At 47.1% G+C, this 17856-nt stretch overlaps 1 protein-coding gene across 16 annotated transcripts in view; it reads left to right on the top strand.

The window, feature by feature from the left end:
- CHD2 (chromodomain helicase DNA binding protein 2) overlaps positions 1-17856 on the top strand; it is a 97115-nt gene that overhangs the window by 63494 nt on the left and 15765 nt on the right. For all 16 annotated transcript variants that reach the window (XM_083849864.1, XM_083849865.1, XM_083849859.1 and 13 more), the window contains 21 exons: positions 1229-1290; positions 2639-2761; positions 3062-3211; positions 4144-4277; positions 4942-5167; positions 5982-6082; positions 6708-6752; positions 6922-7097; positions 7788-7912; positions 8431-8647; positions 9229-9318; positions 10013-10203; positions 11253-11441; positions 11784-11946; positions 12332-12484; positions 13632-13703; positions 14783-14932; positions 15515-15663; positions 16199-16295; positions 17011-17103; positions 17579-17752. In XM_083849864.1, coding sequence (XP_083705990.1) covers positions 1229-1290; positions 2639-2761; positions 3062-3211; positions 4144-4277; positions 4942-5167; positions 5982-6082; positions 6708-6752; positions 6922-7097; positions 7788-7912; positions 8431-8647; positions 9229-9318; positions 10013-10203; positions 11253-11441; positions 11784-11946; positions 12332-12484; positions 13632-13703; positions 14783-14932; positions 15515-15663; positions 16199-16295; positions 17011-17103; positions 17579-17752 — 2880 coding nt within the window. The remainder of the gene's footprint in view (positions 1-1228; positions 1291-2638; positions 2762-3061; positions 3212-4143; positions 4278-4941; positions 5168-5981; positions 6083-6707; positions 6753-6921; positions 7098-7787; positions 7913-8430; positions 8648-9228; positions 9319-10012; positions 10204-11252; positions 11442-11783; positions 11947-12331; positions 12485-13631; positions 13704-14782; positions 14933-15514; positions 15664-16198; positions 16296-17010; positions 17104-17578; positions 17753-17856) is intronic.

Genomic DNA, 17856 nt, shown 5'->3' with positions numbered 1-17856 from the left:
GTGGCGGGTGCACGGGAGGCACAGCCACGGCCAGAGCTCACCCAGAGCTGAGGCTGGGGTCTCTCTGGTCAATTCTTCAATATTGCAGCCAAAAGCACTATTAAGCGGAAGATTTCAAAGGAGCAAGCTGCATAGAGCAAGCAGTCTTTGAGGCTTTTTCTATCGTTTTAATACCCTTTGAAAAATCTCCCGTTGGCTTCCTCAGTTTTCTCCCTGGTGCTTTGTGTGTTCTGTGGCAAGTAGCTCGGGCGAAGTCATCTGTTCGTTTCGGGGTGTTAATTGTGTGGGGATCTGTTTTTACGGTTGACCAGTTTTTACAAAAATAGGGCTGCGTACAACAAAGATTTTTAGCTATTTCAGCCCGTAGGAGTTGATGACACCCACATTTAAAATAGTTCAGCGAGGAGGTAGAATATCTCGAGATATATTTAGCCAGAAAGACTTCACTGGTGGAGGCTGGGGGAATGATCAGGAAGGAAAACAGCAGGGCAGGGTCTGACCCAGCCGCTTCCTCGGCTGCTTTTGCTAGGGGAGAAAAATCCAGGAGAGTAAGGAGGACACTTGTGATAAGAACAGTGTCTTTTTAATGAGAACTTCCTTCCTTATAGGAAGTTTCTGTAATGAAAGCAGGGGTCGTAACGCGTTTGTGTGAGTGCAGTAGGTAGGTCTGTGCAAGCACAGAAAGCCCTCCTTCCCCAGACATTACAGGGCACTGAGCAGAGCTGATGCTTGCCTCGCGTCCTAGCTGAGCAGCCCTCTCCCTCCGTGGCTTTGTCTCCAGGACCCGAGCAGGGCAAGGTTTGGAGGGTCAAACGCGCGCCCGTCGCCGTGTGGTCCCCGGGGCACCGCACGCTGCAGGGCCGCTGCCCGCTGCCACCGCCGGGATGGCGCCTGCCAGGTGCCGGAGGTGGACGCTGGGTGGGTGGCCTCAAACATCCCAGCCCCAGCGACCCCGCTGCTGATGCTGCGGTGGGGCTCTCAGCCTTTTGCTGCTCCATGCTGAGAGCAGGGGCTCCAACCCTGCAGCCAAGGCAGCACTGGGGGGACCAGCGTGGGGCTGCTGGCAGCTCTTCTGCAGCCCTGTCGCACCAAAACGTCCCCTAGTGCCGCCGTGAAAGCACTCGGGCTGCATCCGGGCTCGGGACACGTGCATGCATTTCGGTTGTGTCCTTGAGGAGACAGTCTGGGGCGAAGCCTACAACCTGATTTTCTCTCTTTTCAATTAAAGGCAAGTAGCGAATCGGAAAATGAGAGCCCAAAACGAAGAGGCCAGAAGCAAATGAAAAAAACGTAAGTTTCTGGGAGAGGGGTTTCGAGTAGTGGCACTTTGTTTTATTTTCTTTCGTTCTATTGTTTTATTTTATTTTTCAGAGTAGTAGTAATTGTTTGACAGGCACTGTCAACGTGGGAAGCTTGTAAAATTAATTAATATTTTCAGTAGTAATACTTCGGATGATTAAAATTGAAGTTTGAATGTAAACCTATGGATGGTTGCAATTTCCCAGCTTCTCTATTGTTTTCCCACTTTGCCTATGCCAGGGAAACTGAACAAGTCGGGTTCATTTTTTGTTGTCAGTCTTTCACTTCATTGTGTTACTTTTTCTCATTCAGGGGTACTTAAATACTATAATCCTCACTTTTTCCCCATTTTTAATGAACAGAGAATAAAATGCCAAATCATTATCTTTTTTATCTTCTATAACCTTCTGATAAGATGCAAGACCTTCCAGAAAGGACATTTTGGATGTCCCATCAAAATATCCAAGTTCATTTAATTGTTTTGGTGCTGTTTCCATCTAATAAGCACCTCTGAGTTTTCCTAAACACCGAGAGTACTGAAGAGAGCTACCAAGCTGCCTGCTGGAGAAAACTTAAACACAGCAGGATGCCACGTGGTCCCAGCTCCCTTTCTCCTCTTTCTTGTCTTTTAATTTCTCATTCAGCTGTATACAGTAGTGCAGAACAAGATGAAGGGGAATAAGAGGCAGGGAGCAAGGGGAATAATCCCCGTGGACTCCCCACGTACCCCATGGAGAGAGGAGGGGAGCTCAGAGCTGAATCTTGCTCTGAGTTACCCGTGAAGAACCTGCTTGCTTTCACAAATAGCACCAGTGGGATTTGGCTTCAACCTTGGAAACTTTACTTACTTAAAGCTGACTGGTATGAGACTTCCTGCCCTGTTTGCTGGGCTACGCGGGGAAAGTGTATCTGTGCACCCTGTGGCTTGTAAACTGTAAGTGAAAGCGAGCACTTCTGAGAAATGTCTGTTTGTTTGAAACCACCTTGAAGGTTTTTCCACCTCGTTTCAGAAATGCGTATGTGGAAGCGAAAAATAAATAAATGGAAGCGCTTTGCCACCCCGTTGTTTGAAGCGTAGCCCTGCCACATGCACCGCTGTAGCACGTGGTGAGAGCCACTCGTGCTCACGGTATAATGCCACTGTGTAACTAAGATCTGGGTGACGAGACCTATTCCTAAAAGCAGAGAGTTGCAGCATCAGTTCCCCCATGCATCACAGTATTTTTTTTTCTCATAATTATGGCCTGCTAGTATTAACCTAGATGGCTCGGATGCCTGCTTAGCCAAGCGTTTGTGTTGAAATATGATGGCCCTTGATGACCTACATTTCTGACCACAGAAATAAATGGAAAAGAGAGGTCTCTGGTGAAGAAGAGGATGAAGATGGAGGGGAGCAGGGTACCAGTGCAGAGAGTGAGCCTGAACCGAAGAAAATTAAAGCAAGAAGACCTGCCCAGAGGAGGTAAGGAGTGGTTGGTTCAGTCTGTATCTCTTTTTCTGCATGTCTTTCCTGCCTGTGCTGGGGTGGAGAGGCAGTTTCTATTTGTTGCTAAAGAATGTTTTTTTTCTTCAATATTACCCTAAATTGTGAGCCTGTGGACCTAGTTATTCCACGAGTGATGCAGTGGTTGCCATGGTAGTTAGAGCAGGCTAAGTCTTTAGGAGTCTCATATTTGAAATGTGTGCTTTTTTAAAGGCTTACTAACATGGACGTTTATGTAAAACCCACTGTATTATAGCTTTCTGCTAATACTTATTTTAGAACAGTGGCCAAAACCAATGTTAAAAAGCCTCACAAAACCCAGCGCGGGAAGAAGAGAAAGAGACCGGACTCATCTGAAGATGACGACGACGATGAAGATGATGAGACCCCCAAGAGACAAACTCGACGAAGAGCAGCCAAAAATGTCAGGTATCAAGGAGTGTGAGGTGGCTTGCTGATGAGAGCTGGCGGGCTGGGGAAGAGGGCACCCCAAATTCCCTGCCCCAGGCACTGACTCCCTGTGTGACCCCGCAGAGAGACCCTGTAGATATATCTGTTGCCTGAGATGGGGCTCTTTGAACAGGTTCACACTGCAAGCATCTGACTTCGCTTTACCTTGGTTTGCCATCTGTATGGCAGGAAATATTTACCAGTTTCTCTTAAAGAAGCACTAGGAGGTTTGCTTAATGTTTCTAAAACACTCTCAAATGAGATTAAGAGTTGCAATTAATAGGTTAAAATGAGTAGGAGGGAGCAGCTGTGTTAGACTGGGGCAATTGTCTGAGATGGCTGATAAGTAATTCCTTAGGACAGAGTATTGAGACATGGTGGAGGCAAAGCGTTACCCATTCCCCAGTACACCTTCTCACCTTCTGGCAGTCACCTCATAAGGGACTTGCAGAGAGCCAGCCCAAGAATATTTTTGGGTTGTTCACTGTTCATCAAAGATGAAATGTGTAGTTCCTAGGGCAGCGTATCACCTGAGCAGCCTTTCAGTGCTCTGCAACCTCTGTTATTAAACGTAAAATAATCTGTCACTGGATAGAAGAGACTTTGTTGGTGGTCTTACGTTGCTTCTGCTGCAGGGATTGTTCCACTTCCTCATGAAGCATCTGGTGTTGGCCATGATCAAAAACATTATATGGACATGATGCACTATTGCTCTGATAAAGCGTAGCTACTATCTGTGTGTCTCAGGGAAAAATACTGAATGGCTAATTTAAGAGATGCGTGTGCTGAACAAGCACTGAGCCCCAGAATAAATGCTGGAAAAGGCTTGCTCCACTCCATGCCACTCTGTGTGTTTCTGGACTGGGAAGAGTCAAAGGCTTTTTTATCAGTTTGGTTTTGATCTTGTTCAGTTACAAAGAAGATGATGATTTTGAGACGGATTCTGATGACCTGATAGAGATGACTGGGGAAGGAGCTGATGAACAGCAAGACAACAGTGAAACTATTGAGAAAGTCTTGGACATCAGGCTTGGAAAAAAAGGAGGTGCGTAGCTCTGGAAAAAGACTTTACTTCTGATTTCAGTCATGCACTCTCTGTTTCTCTTCAACTGGTCCAATGCTTTTGCAACTTTGAAGCCTTCCAGTGGGGCTCAGGGTTATTTCAGTGCTCTTCACGCTTTCGTCTGTGCCTCTTATTTCTTCCTTCTAGCAGCTTTTGTAAAAAATCTACCATTGAAAAACCTAAAATGTCAAGTTTATGTGCTTGGCAGCTTTCTTTTAGCGTGCACGCATTTTAAAGATGCAGTCATTGTTCTGCAAGTTCTTGCTTTTCTCTTCTTTAAAAGATAAAATAGCTCTTCCAGTAGTCAGTTTTCATAGCTGCATTGACAAAGCCACAATGGAAATAAAGCTGATGTTTTGTTCTCATAGCCTCACAAAAGTGTTTTTGTAAAACTGAATGGTCTTGGGTATTTTCAAGAGACCCTTGAATTATATTTAAAGAAAAGGCATTTATGATAGAGAGATTTAAAAAGATCCTGTTGTATGGAAAACTTTTGTATGCCTGTCTCATTGGGTGGAAGAATCTGTAGGATATTCTTTGTGCTGTCACAAAGGATGCATTAGAAAAAATAACTTCCTGCTCTAACGCAGTTCATGTCCAGTGCTTTTTAACAAAGGTACCAACTGCAGCCTGATTTCTTTTGCAGCCACTGGTGCTTCCACCACAGTGTATGCAACTGAAGCCAATGGCAACCCAAGTGCTGACTTTGACCCTGAAAAGGATGAGGGAGAAGTTCAGTACCTGATCAAATGGAAAGGCTGGTCATACATCCATAGCACATGGGAGAGTGAAGAGTCCCTGCAGCAGCAGAAAGTGAAGGGCCTGAAAAAGCTAGAGAACTTCAAGAAAAAAGAGGAGGAGATCAAGCAATGGTATGCTTTACTTCAACCAGTGATTTCGCCCTGGGAGAATATTTTTTAGCCAGAGGTTTGCACCGTCAGGGCTGAAAACATTTGATTTCTTCTCACAAAGCATACTCCATCCAAAGCAACTGTTTTCAGTGCACAACACTTTGCTTGCTGATGAACATCCCCATCATAGAAATGATGTCTGTGGCTATGGTATTACAAGAGAGAGGAGACAGAACTCCACATATTGCCAGTTCCCAGGTTTATAAGTTGGGTAGCTGACAACAAATAAAAGGTGCACCTGGCCCAGGAAGTGACAGAAAGGCTCATGGATAGCAGTGAGACCTTGCGTGCTAAACCAAGCAGCTGTGCTGGAAAACAGGGCTCATCACAGGGCAGGCTGTTGAGTTTTGCTTTGCAGGCTGCTTCAAGGCAGCCTTGTTAACCCTTGTTAATTATGGGCTTGTCTATATGTACGTTTTTGTCTGACCTCCCCAAGAAATATAAAGGGGGCTACTGTGTGTTTCCAAAGTGATAAAGCTGAAGTAGCAGCTTCCATCCCTGACTGTTTGATTCGGATTTTTGTGGCTGATTCTTGCAGCAGGATGAGGAGTCATTTACCAGGGAGACAATATGAGCCTCTATGACATCCGCTTCCCAGTAATGCTTTATAATTATAGGAAACTTTAAGAAATATATATGTCATATAAGCAGTAGTCTGCTTCAGTGACTTAATTCCATAACCATATAAGAAAATAAAATTTCTATACATTGCCTCAATGAGCGTTATGATGTTACAGAAGCATTATAATGTCTTTTTTTTTCTCTTTGCATATAGGCTGGCCAAGGTATCCCCTGAAGATGTGGAATATTTCAACTGCCAACAGGAGCTGGCTTCAGAGCTGAACAAACAGTATCAGATAGTGGAGAGAGTAATTGGTAAGTGAACCCAATACTTTTGTAAAGGGGTGAAGTAAGACTTGGGAATCTTAATCACGATTGACAGCAAAATGAACATAAGGCTCCCTTTTTCTCCTTGCATCCCCATGTCACTGAAGAACGGTGTGTGAAATGTAGGGATTGAGCAGTAGATATGCAGGTTTACAATTTTTTATCTACAAGCAATGCTGGTCACTTGCCCTTTCCTTGCCTGGAGTACGGGATGATACACCCAGCTTCCAGGGGCTCGCTGAAGTTGCTGCTGCTGGTGAAGTCCTTTGAGTTCAGTCAAGGTGTTTGCAGAAGCACAGGCCTCGTGGTGTCAGGACTAATTTCCGTGACATTGTGGTTAAGGATGTGGTTAGGCTGCAAGGCAGCTCAGGGGTTAGATTTTCATGATTACTTACTTATTAAAAATAAAAACGGGGCTTAGCACTTCACTATTATTATAGCAATATCAGGCAGAGGTGCCGGCATCCTGTTGCTTTAGGAATTGGCCTGGAGAGTTGTTTAACCTATTTCCATACAATTCCTCTCAAAAATGCATATGGTCCTCTGTCTGTGCTGCTCCCCCTGCTGGCTGCCAGCACATAAACCCTTGCTTCCTTTGTGTCTCCAACCACAGCCGTGAAGACCAGCAAGTCTGCGACGGGGCACGCTGACTTCCCAGGTAAAGGAGCACTCTTTGGCCTCTCTACACTTTTCCCATTAGCCAAGACCTGTCTTGTGGTTGTAGGGGTGGTTCAGACTGCCCTTGTGAACCACGCTTGTGGTTCAGCCACAGAACCGCAGTTGATGATGTTTGGGCTTTTTTTTTTTTTTTTTTTCATATTTTGCAGCAAACAGTCGCAAAACATCCTCAAATGACCCTGAATACCTGTGCAAGTGGATGGGGCTGCCCTACGCGGAATGCAGCTGGGAAGATGAGGCTCTGATAAGCAAGAAATTCCAGCACTGCATTGACAGCTTCAACAACCGTAACAACTCCAAAACAATTCCTACCCGGGACTGCAAGGTTTGCTTGCTTCTCTTCTCTCCTGTTGCTCTGTTTCTCCAGGCTGGGTGATGACACAAACAGTGGGAACACAAAGTTTTGTCAGGATAAATGGCAGAGACCATTTTCCCGTCTTCCCACCAGTGTTTGAACGGCTGCTTGCTGTTCCTATACTTTAGACAGAGATGTGAACCCCTTTTGGTTTCAGTTACTCTGCACAATGAGCATGTTATGTCCCCCTGCGGAGTGGGAGGCTTAATTAATCCTTGCAAAGTGCTTCCTCCTCAGGAGGAGCTGCTGCAGCAAGGCAAAGTTTTAATATCAGTTGAATGGAAAAACAGCACAGCTGGGAAAAGAGGAAGTCTGCAAGACGCTGATACAGTGGAGGAGAGGGATGGAGACAGTGGGAGAAAAAAAACAGAAAAGGCCAAAAAGGAGAGTGGAATTTGTTCCATCCAGTGTACGTTATGTACAGCTTATTGCACTCTTGGGAGGACTCAGCTCTGATCATCAGAACTGGAGGAAGGCAGGAAAACAAAACACTGCTGAGTGGTGTCTGAACTGCAGACACAAGAAGCAGCTAGGAAGACAAAAATGGGCATTAACTGATGAGCCAATCTGCATTCCTCACTGAACCACAGATTTCATTGCTGAATTTTCAGCCTTACCTGGTCTTTTTCTCCAGCGGGCTTATGGTGTCATCTTTTTCAGGTATTGAAGCAGAGACCAAGGTTCGTTGCCTTGAAGAAACAGCCTTCTTACATTGGTGGTGAGAACCTGGAGCTGAGAGACTACCAGCTGGAGGGCCTCAACTGGCTCGCTCACTCATGGTGCAAGTACGTACGGATGCTGTCTGAAGCTCTGGTCAGCACCGCAAACGAGCCACATTTGTTTTGGGTCTCCCGATTTTTATCCCAGTGGGATCTGTCCCTCTTGTTCTCAAGGGAGTTCTTTACCGAGCCTGCTTCTGCAGCTTGAAGGATTTCAAGTGTTTTCACACCCAGTTGCATTGTAGATGGAACAAGGAAAGCAGAAAATAACTGGTTTCAGGCTCAGCATGCTTGCACACTTGTTGAAGTCTTTGAGAAATGTCCTTCTAAAATTCGGCCACTGATTTCCTTCTCTCTGTGCCTTCATCCTTGCGTGCCAGTTTGGAATGATTGTAATCTGCTCCTTTTTGCAAGCTGCTGTCTGGATTTCTCTGGGATCCACTCACAAGCGTTCACACAAATGTTTTTGCACTGCTCCCTTTCTGTCTCTGTTGTGGGTTGCTATTTGTGCTAGTGCACAGTACGTTAGCAGTGGCACAAACATGTAGTCAAACAGTATTTGTGTGTTTTCTCTTCCTGCACAGGAACAACAGCGTGATCCTGGCTGATGAAATGGGCCTGGGGAAGACGATTCAGACAATATCGTTCCTGTCGTACCTCTTCCACCAGCACCAGCTGTACGGCCCTTTCCTGGTGGTGGTACCTCTGTCGACTCTCACCTCGTGGCAGAGAGAGTTTGAAGTGTGGGCACCTGAGATAAACGTGGTAGTTTACATCGGAGACCTCATGAGCAGGAACATGGTGGGTAATCAGAAAGCGGAGGGTGTGGGGTTGGATGGAAATGCTGGGTGCAATGCAGCAGCTTCTGTGTAGCATGTATGTGTGTGACATGCCATCTGCTGGAGAGTACCGACAGTCCTGTGGGCACTTAGAGCTGGTGGTAGCTGAGCACTTGGGTGTAATTCCCTGCTGTAGGGACTTTTCTACCTTATTTCCCCCTTAGAGTGAGCACAGGAGTACTGGCCTCCCCTGGAGGGTCTGGAGACCACTAGGCTGAAATGTGCTGCAGGGCACCACTGCTAGCCTTGTCTGTCTGGTCTGAATTATTCAGACAAGGCGGCACGCAAATGTTGTGAGTCTAGTGGTGGCAGTAGTGACATGGTGGGGGAATGTCACAACAGCAAGTTGTTTGACCTTATTTTGGTGCTTGTGTAAGAGCCATGCGTGCAGCAAAACAAGCTGCTCCTTGGACACCCTTTGCTCGTCAAATGTCATGTTCAGCAGCAGGGCTTGGACTTGGCTGGAGTCTCCAGCTATAGCTCCACTCAAATAAGACCTGTTAACTCTTCCCCTTCAATAATGTTGGTTGTCTCCTCTCGCAGATACGTGAATATGAGTGGATCCACTCTCAGTCTAAAAGGCTGAAGTTCAATGCACTTATCACAACATACGAGATCCTCCTCAAAGACAAGGTGAGTAATGGGTCAAGGATGTTTTATTTAGGTCACCTCTTGCTTGTAACTGGGGAAACCAGCCTCTGAGTGGGTTGGACAGAGGGTAGAGGGTATGGTGGAAGTGGGCAGAGGGTTTGTTGGACGCTCACTGCGTCTTCACTCTAGTACTGTGGCAGATGTGTTAATTTTTATACTTATAAGACACCGAGCAGAGCTGTAGTGGGATTTTACCTGGTTTAGTTTAGACTAATTAAGAGGGCAAAACATTACACTAAACTTCTGACACAGGGCTCCCAGTATCTGGATTTTCACACTTAGGCAAAATCTGTCTGCTTAGGAAATGCACGTCAGCCCAGTCAATGCATCACTGAGTCCTAGGAGAAAACAAGAAACTTAATACTAGTGACAAAAAAAATAACCAAACCTCTCAGGTTGTCATAACTTACATAGTTTTATACATAGCTATAAATAAAAGTGCTGTATGCTACCGCTGCTGCTCTGATCATGTCAGTGATGCCAGTGCCATAGTAGGGCTCCATGGCCATATGGAGAAAGAGAAGAACTGGGGCCTGGGGGAGGACTCCCTGGAAAGCAAACACGACAGTGCTTTCTGGCCACGGCGAGAGAGAGGCATGAGCAATGTGGGGGGACTCATCTGACCCAGCATGTATATATATATATATATATATATATTTAAATTCTTTTCCTTCAGGCTGTTTTGGGAAGTATTAACTGGGCCTTTCTAGGCGTGGATGAAGCCCATCGGCTGAAAAATGATGACTCTTTGCTGTACAAAACATTGATTGACTTCAAGTCCAACCACAGGCTGCTGATCACCGGCACCCCACTTCAAAATTCACTCAAAGAGCTCTGGTCCCTGCTTCATTTCATCATGCCGGAGAAGTAAGTCTCCTTTTGGTGCTTCAGAAAATACCTTCGTGTGTCTTTTCTTGTCCATCAAATAGACTGAGGGAGAGCAGAAAGACAGAAACCCTGAACTAAACTCAGTGGAATTAGACCAGTGAAAAGGGAACAAACACTTGTAGGGAAAATGAGAGGTTAAATGACTAACACAAAGAGTATTTCTGGCACCAAATTGAATGGGGAAACCTAATACACGTCTTTCAAATCTGTTTGCTGTCTTAGTGCCATCTCTAAAAAGCTGAACTTGTTTTAAGCAATCATCTCAACCATTTTTGAGGTTTCCGGTACAATGCGGTTCAGCCATCCTCGCCAAACATTTTTATGGCGGTCCCTGGGAGTATTGCTCGAGGACAGTGGTGTCTAGCTGATTGTTTGCATGTCCACATTATAACAAATGTTTTGTTTTCTTAAAACGAAATGGGCTATGTGCATTGCTAAGGCTAGGACGAGCATACCCCCAAACTCACCCAAATGATGTTTGACTGTACAAAGAGCTATCCCCCAAATTCTTTTTGTTGGAACACAGAAAGATTGAAGGGAGAGACTTAAGGTCTCACAAACAGAGAAGAGCAGTTTGTCAAATTTCAAAGGAGCTGTTAGAGGAAGCAGCAGTCCAAAAAAGCCATGAGAGCAGTGTAAAACAGAATCTAGTTGTCAAAGCCCTGCCTAAGGGGTGGTTGATGTGGGACTTTCAGAAACTACAGCTAGGTAAATGCTAGCAGGAGACATCGGAGCAGAATATTGGAAAACCTGGGATTTCTGGTCCTGGGAGTCAATGCAGAGCTATGGAGCTCAAAGATAAAATATTTGGAAGGTACCTAAACCCAGCGAGCTTCTAGCTTTGCCACCACTCTGTTCAGTTAGCCAGAGTAGGGTGAACCTTTTATCCTCCACTGTATCTCCATCAAACTCGTGGTCTCTTGTCTCATCATGCAGTGTGAGCATATCTGGTATGTGCTGTTTGGTACCATAATACAAGGTGTTCTTTCTACTACTTTCTACTTTCTACTACTGATTTCTGTTGCTAGGTTTGAGTTCTGGGAAGATTTTGAAGAAGATCACGGGAAAGGTAGAGAGAATGGCTACCAGAGCCTTCACAAAGTCCTGGAGCCCTTTCTCCTGCGCAGAGTGAAGAAGGATGTGGAGAAATCTTTGCCAGCCAAAGTGGAGCAGATCCTCCGGGTGGAAATGTCTGCTCTGCAGAAGCAGTATTACAAGTGAGTTGCTTATTAAGTTACCGGCAGTACCGGCAGAAATGGGAGCAGCTTTCTGTGTGACTTGGGAACATGTTTTGTGGAATACATTTTGGGAGAGTAAAGCTCCACACAGAACTGTGGTGCTGTTTAATATTTAACTGTAATACTGTCAAGAGGAAAGTAAGATCAGGGTTTCTAGTGAGGAGAAAAAAGCAGAATCCTCTGGAGGAAGCTAGGAGAGATGGAGGGAAGAGAGTAGACTGATGCCTGAACTAAGATGTCCCTGAAGGTTTTGGTCCTCTCAAGCTCCAGCATGCCTTCTTTGCACTGTGGAATGATCTGGATTTATTTTCCTGCCTGCAGGTGGATTTTGACAAGAAACTACAAAGCTCTTTCAAAGGGAACACGGGGGAGCACATCTGGTTTCCTGAACATTGTGATGGAGTTGAAGAAGTGCTGCAACCACTGCTACCTTATCAAACCTCCTGAGGAAAACGAGAGAGAGAATGGCATTGAGACCCTGCAGGTGGGCAGCGCCCTTGGTTATGGCTTTTCCTTAACTTTCCCCTTCCTCCCATCCTCTCACCAAGATAGGATCAGGTGAGGCTTTAGCTTCAGCTGCCTCTGTCCATTGGAAATAGTCCTCACAGCTGAGCCACTGAATCTCCTGCCTTCCCCTTCCACCATAGGCAACATATTGTGGGATCTTGTGCAGGAGGTGCATGCAGTATGAGACTTATATTGGGTAATTTACTGTGCGTGTGCCTTCTGCTGTGTGAATCCAGGTGATTTGATTAGAGAGGTGTGGGAGAAGCATGGTCGCCAAAGAAGCAGGTCTCTGCATGTCTCTGTGTACTATACACAAGGGTAAGGTTGGAAAACATCAGCTGGAATGACGGTTACTTCTTCAGTCTCTGATCAGGAGCAGTGGAAAGCTAATTCTCTTGGACAAGCTGCTGACCAGGCTGCGAGACAGAGGCAACCGAGTGCTGATCTTCTCCCAGATGGTGAGGATGCTGGACATCTTGGCGGAGTACCTGACTATCAAACACTACCCTTTTCAGGTGAGAAACATCAGCATGGCAAACAGCAGGGTTCACCTGAAAATAAGGAGGGAGCCTGGGCAATGAGAGGCAGGCACTCAGGTTCCCAGAGGCTGGGGTGGCTGGGATTACAGGTTGCACTGAAATACACTGTAGGGAACAGCGAAGTCCCTTCATTTCGCTGTGGCACTCCAGGAAGGGAACATATGGAGAGGCAGAAACCAGCTGAGAGCGTGGGATGCCTCACGCACTGTCTGATGCTGCCCCTTGGACATGGCACTTCTCTTTTTGTGGATGTTTTGCTTTTTATACGTGAGGATAATGATGTATCCTTTGAGAGCTATAGATGAGGACTGCTCTTATAACAGCTTGGTACTGCTGTTCATAAAGCGAGAGTCTAAATGATGGGGAGAATCCTGTACAACGGATTCAAACACTTGTTGGTGGGTGTTAATCACTAAACCATCTTGTGGATTGAACAGCCTGCCTAACAGAAACCCCTTGTACTCCATGATCCATTTCTCTAGCTGAGATAACTGATGTGCTCATGCTAAAAGCCCTTGCATGCAGGCGTCCCTACATCTACCAGCAGGCAGTTTTGTGCTCTCAGCCCTGGAGCTTGCTTCCCTTGCTGGCTCTCTGAAGCTATTTAGGGATGCTGATATCCGTATTTCTTCTACCTGAGGTGGCTAATGGGTCCTGGGCAGTTTGTTTCCATCCGACTGATGCTGGCTAGCCAGCCCTCTTGCTGTTTTTCCGGACTTGTACCACTTCCTGAAGGTTGCTGCGAGGGACACGTTCACAGCATACGAGACCTCAATAAATTAAGCCCCGTCTCTGCACAACACCTCCTCTGCCAGGCCCCTGCTTTGGCCTTCGTCCCGTGATAAACCCCGAGGAGAGGATAGCAAACACAGAGATCCTGGCTGGGAGCCTGTAACGGGAGCTGCAGTGTCACCCGCTGCGTGACTGCTGCCCGAGCATGCCCCCCTCCTGCCCTCACACGCAGCAGGTTAAGGCAGCCCAGTTCCTTTTAATTGGCGGCTATTTTTAAGGACTAAATGCTACGGGCAGGAGAGGGGGCTGTCAGCCTCCCAGAACTTGGGTGCCACGGTTCCTCAGGGCTCCTTTACCTTCTCTCTTTTATCATTATTGTTGATTTTTCCAGCGCTTGGACGGCTCGATCAAAGGGGAGATCCGAAAGCAGGCGCTGGACCACTTCAACGCTGACGGCTCCGAGGTACGGTGGCGGGGGCGTCCCGGCCTCCCGAGGGGTCGGGGTGGGCTGCAGGTCCCGACTGTCAGGAGGGGATGAAATTCAGTTCGTTTCTTTTTACAGGACCTCTGTCACTTTTAACGACATAGCTATAGCTTGTTTTGCATGCGCCCATACTGCTTATTTTAAACCTCCCACACCCGAAGAACGGGGCTGCGAGGCACAGCTCCACGTAGTCCCCAAGAGGCCGGGAAGAGCCCGAATTTAGCAATTCTCTCCTTATGGTCTGGGGAATGAGACGGCTGCTAAATAAATCCTCCAGTCTGCAGCTGGTTTTGAATATGAAATGGCAAAGGGGAGGTTTGAGGTGTAGGCAGGCAGTGAGGTCTGGTGTTGGAGGTGAGTCTCCAGTGTAATAGGAGAGGGCATCCCGAGCCCCTCGTGGGGCGTGCTGACTCACAGTGAGGGTGCAGGGCGCTCGCTTTCGGCCATCTCCCAGCCATGAGAAATGTCCAGCCTTGCTCCAGAAGCCTGGACTGGGGGCTGACACAGGCGATGCAGAAGGTTCTTCGTGGTACTGGGGAAGGTAACAAATAAAAGCCAGGAGGAAGCAGCAGTGCAGGTGGGAGAGGAGGGAGCAGGAATGCCTGTAGAAGCCGCCCTTTCCCCTCTGCTGGGGGCATCCACCAGGGCTCAGACATCCTGGCTCTGTCCTGGCAGCCTGTACCCTTGGCAGTGACTCAGACAGTCCATGTTCAGAGCTGATCTCACCCCCAGCGGGCTTCAGACAACAAAAAGCACGTGTCTGCCTGCTGCCTTCGTAGGGGTCTGGTGGGCAGCGTGGTCCAGCCTTCGGAGGTGACTCCAAGGTGCCCTTGCCCTGAGCTGTTTGCGTTGCCCTCCCACAAGGACGCGTGCTGGCCCTTCCTGGAGCAGCATACCTTTCCCTTCTGCCTTGGCTTTGAGCCTTTTCCTGCTTTGGAAGGAAGTGCAAATACACCAGAGCCTACATCCAGTTCCTTGCACAACTCTGTAGTCACCGTTACTGTTTTATATCCACAGTTAGGGGCCGGCTAACTTGTGTGGTTTTTTTCCCCCCCTAGGACTTCTGTTTCTTGTTGTCAACACGAGCTGGAGGGCTAGGAATTAATTTGGCCTCTGCTGACACTGTCGTTATCTTTGACTCGGACTGGAACCCCCAAAATGATCTTCAGGCTCAGGCCCGGGCTCACCGCATTGGACAAAAGAAGCAGGTCAGGAGAGTTACCTGGCTCATTTGCTCTGTGGCTTCAGCAAGTACATGTAAATGGGTTCCCCGCTCGCCAGAGCTGCTGAAAACACGGCCTTTTTGCCCCCAAACCTCACTCCAGTACCATCAACCCAAGAGAAACTCATTTAAAGCCAAGGAAACCAAAAATCAGCCCAAACTGTTGGCTTTTAGTCCTGGTATGGTTCAAAACTGAGAACCCAGCTGGGGGCATCACACTTCTCAGCCTCACTCTGCTCTACAAAGTAGAATATCTTAATTTTTTAGGGTTTTATTAGATACATGAAAAGTTTGATGTTTGATGCTAATTTGGATTTAGAGTGATTTTTTTTTTCAGAAGATTTTTATCTTACATACCCTACAAGCTCTGTGGTAACCTGCCTGATATTAAGCGGTCCCCCTGAAATATACAAGAATGTGCTTGTTTTTATTCTAAAAAGACACATCTGTACGTGAAAGGACCATGTCAGCAGGGGAGTCTCCTTTGAAACAACTCAGGGATGCATTCCTGTGTCAGCAGAGCACATTCAGGTCCTGGAAATAGCTTTGTTCTTCTCCTACCCTTCAGGTGAATATTTACCGGCTGGTCACAAAGGGTACGGTAGAGGAGGAGATCATTGAGAGGGCCAAGAAGAAAATGGTGCTGGATCATTTGGTGATCCAGCGTATGGACACCACTGGCCGGACTGTTCTGGACAACAACTCTGGGCGATCCAAGTAAGCGATTGTGTCGGGAGGCAGGGAGATCTGACACAGCACGTGGCATAACCAGCTTCACCTTCTGATACCTGCCAATATTTGTTTGATAGGGTATGGGGGAGAAGAGAGCTTCCACTAATAAATAAAGGCACCTTCCACTAACAAATTAAGGCACCTTCTACTAATTTGGCTCATGCAGTCATTAATTTGGACACATAGGATAAAGATGATCAGAGATTGAAAGGCATTGCCTCTTTTTCCTTCAGTTTTTCTACCAGAGATCTTCCTGGTCTGAGAAAAGCTGTTGGTGGTATCAGGGAACAGCTGCAGCGACCTCAGACTCTTCCCAATTCCCCTCAATAGACAGAGGTTTTTCCTCTAATAGTAGATGTCCATACCAGAGCAGAAAAGATGAATAAAAAGGCTTCTTTTTAGTGCTGGGGAGAAAGCTTGCTTCTTGCTTAAATTAGGAGTAACTTTGGTATGGTTTTGTGCTGTGACAAAGCTGAGTTAACAGCTCCAAACCCTTCTGCATTCGCTTTTCTGCTTGCAGTTCAAATCCGTTCAACAAAGAAGAGCTGACGGCTATTCTGAAATTTGGAGCTGAAGATCTCTTCAAGGAACTTGAAGGGGAAGAGTCAGAGCCTCAGGTAGTTTGAAATTGAAATAACATCGCTGTTGGTAATCCCTCTCTGACTGCTCCCTCTTCGTACTTGCCCTGTGCACGAGAGCAGGTTGGTGAACAGGGAGCCTGTGAGTCCCAGGAAACTGAAGGAAGAGAGCTCAGGGGTGGGGATGAGGGCTGAGAAGAGCCTCCTTGCTGGAGGAATGGTCACCAAGAGAGCCCCTCAGCTCCCTGGGATTCACGAGCTGGCTATAGCATGGCCTAATGAGGGCTTCTCTCCCTGCCTCCTCTGAGCATCTCTCCAGCCTGCTTTTTTTGGTTTGTTCGCATAGAGATGCTGGAGTCAGTAATAAAGTCGAATAGGTCACTCCCTCCCTTCTCAGCGTGGCGTTGCTCGGCAGTTTCTTATTGAGTGCTCTGACCAATTCTCTTAACGGCCCAAGTAGCAGAGCTTCCCCTGAGGGAAACAGCTGATACATCTCACTGCCTGGGAATTTCCCCTGCTGCTCAGCCTTGATGTTCCTTTTATTCTATCACCTGCATTTATACTCTCTTGTACCACTTGAGATAGTTCATCCCTGCCCTGGGTGATGACACCTTGCAGATATTTGCACTTTATTTAGCTCGTATCAGCACAATCCCTATTTAGCTCTTGCACCCCGCAGTCTATTCTCAAAGCCTCTCGTTTCTTCCTGCGCTCGGCCCCCTCCGCTTTATCGCTGTTTCTTCCTGACTGGTAGGAGATGGACATCGACGAGATTTTGCGTTTGGCTGAAACACGAGAGAACGAAGTGTCCACCAGTGCCACCGACGAGCTTCTCTCGCAGTTCAAGGTACAGACCCTGGGCTCTGCAGTGGGGTGCCAAAACGTGAGTCCCCACGTCTTGCCACGGAGGTGAGGTCAGTGGTGGACAGGACAAATCAGGCCCGGTGAGAAGTGACCTGTACAAAGCAGTTTTCTGAGGGGCTGTCTGGGTTTGGGAGCTGGGCAGATGTGTAGGTATTCGTTTCCTTTTAAGTGGTCATGAAGGCTGTGAATAAAATGCAGAACTTACCAAATTTGGAAACAAACCCGGTAACTTCGTGAGGCTCAGCAGTACTTTTTAAGCTGCACGTACTTCCTCAAGAGCTGTTAGCCCAAACACATGGCAAAGAACCAGGAATGTAGTGACATAGGGATCAATTATATAGTAATCATGGAAATGTTGGCAAAATTCCTATGGAGAAGAAGCTGAGGCTTAGCAGACAGCTCTGGGGTATTCCTGCCAGGGGTGGGAATTTCTAAAAGTGTTCCTTTGCTTATAAAAGGTGGCCAACTTTGCAACCATGGAGGAGGAAGAGATGGAGCTGGACGAGCGGTCCCAGAAGGACTGGGACGATATCATTCCAGAGGAGCAGAGGAAAAAGGTGGAGGAGGAAGAAAGGCAGAAAGAATTGGAGGAAATCTACATGCTGCCTCGCATCCGTAGCTCGACTAAAAAGGTACAGCACATCTCGAGGAGCCGAGAGGCTGGAGGCCAAAGCTGGCAAAGGCAGTGCTCAAGAGGAAGCTTTCCTGCCATCTGAGTGCTTCTTCCCCTTCTCTG

This window comes from Anser anser, assembly GCF_964211835.1.
Source record: "Anser anser genome assembly, chromosome: 10".
Lineage (NCBI taxonomy): Eukaryota > Metazoa > Chordata > Aves > Anseriformes > Anatidae > Anser > Anser anser.
The sequence above is the reverse complement of the archived record's forward strand: the minus strand, read 5'-3'. Positions and strand labels throughout refer to the sequence as shown.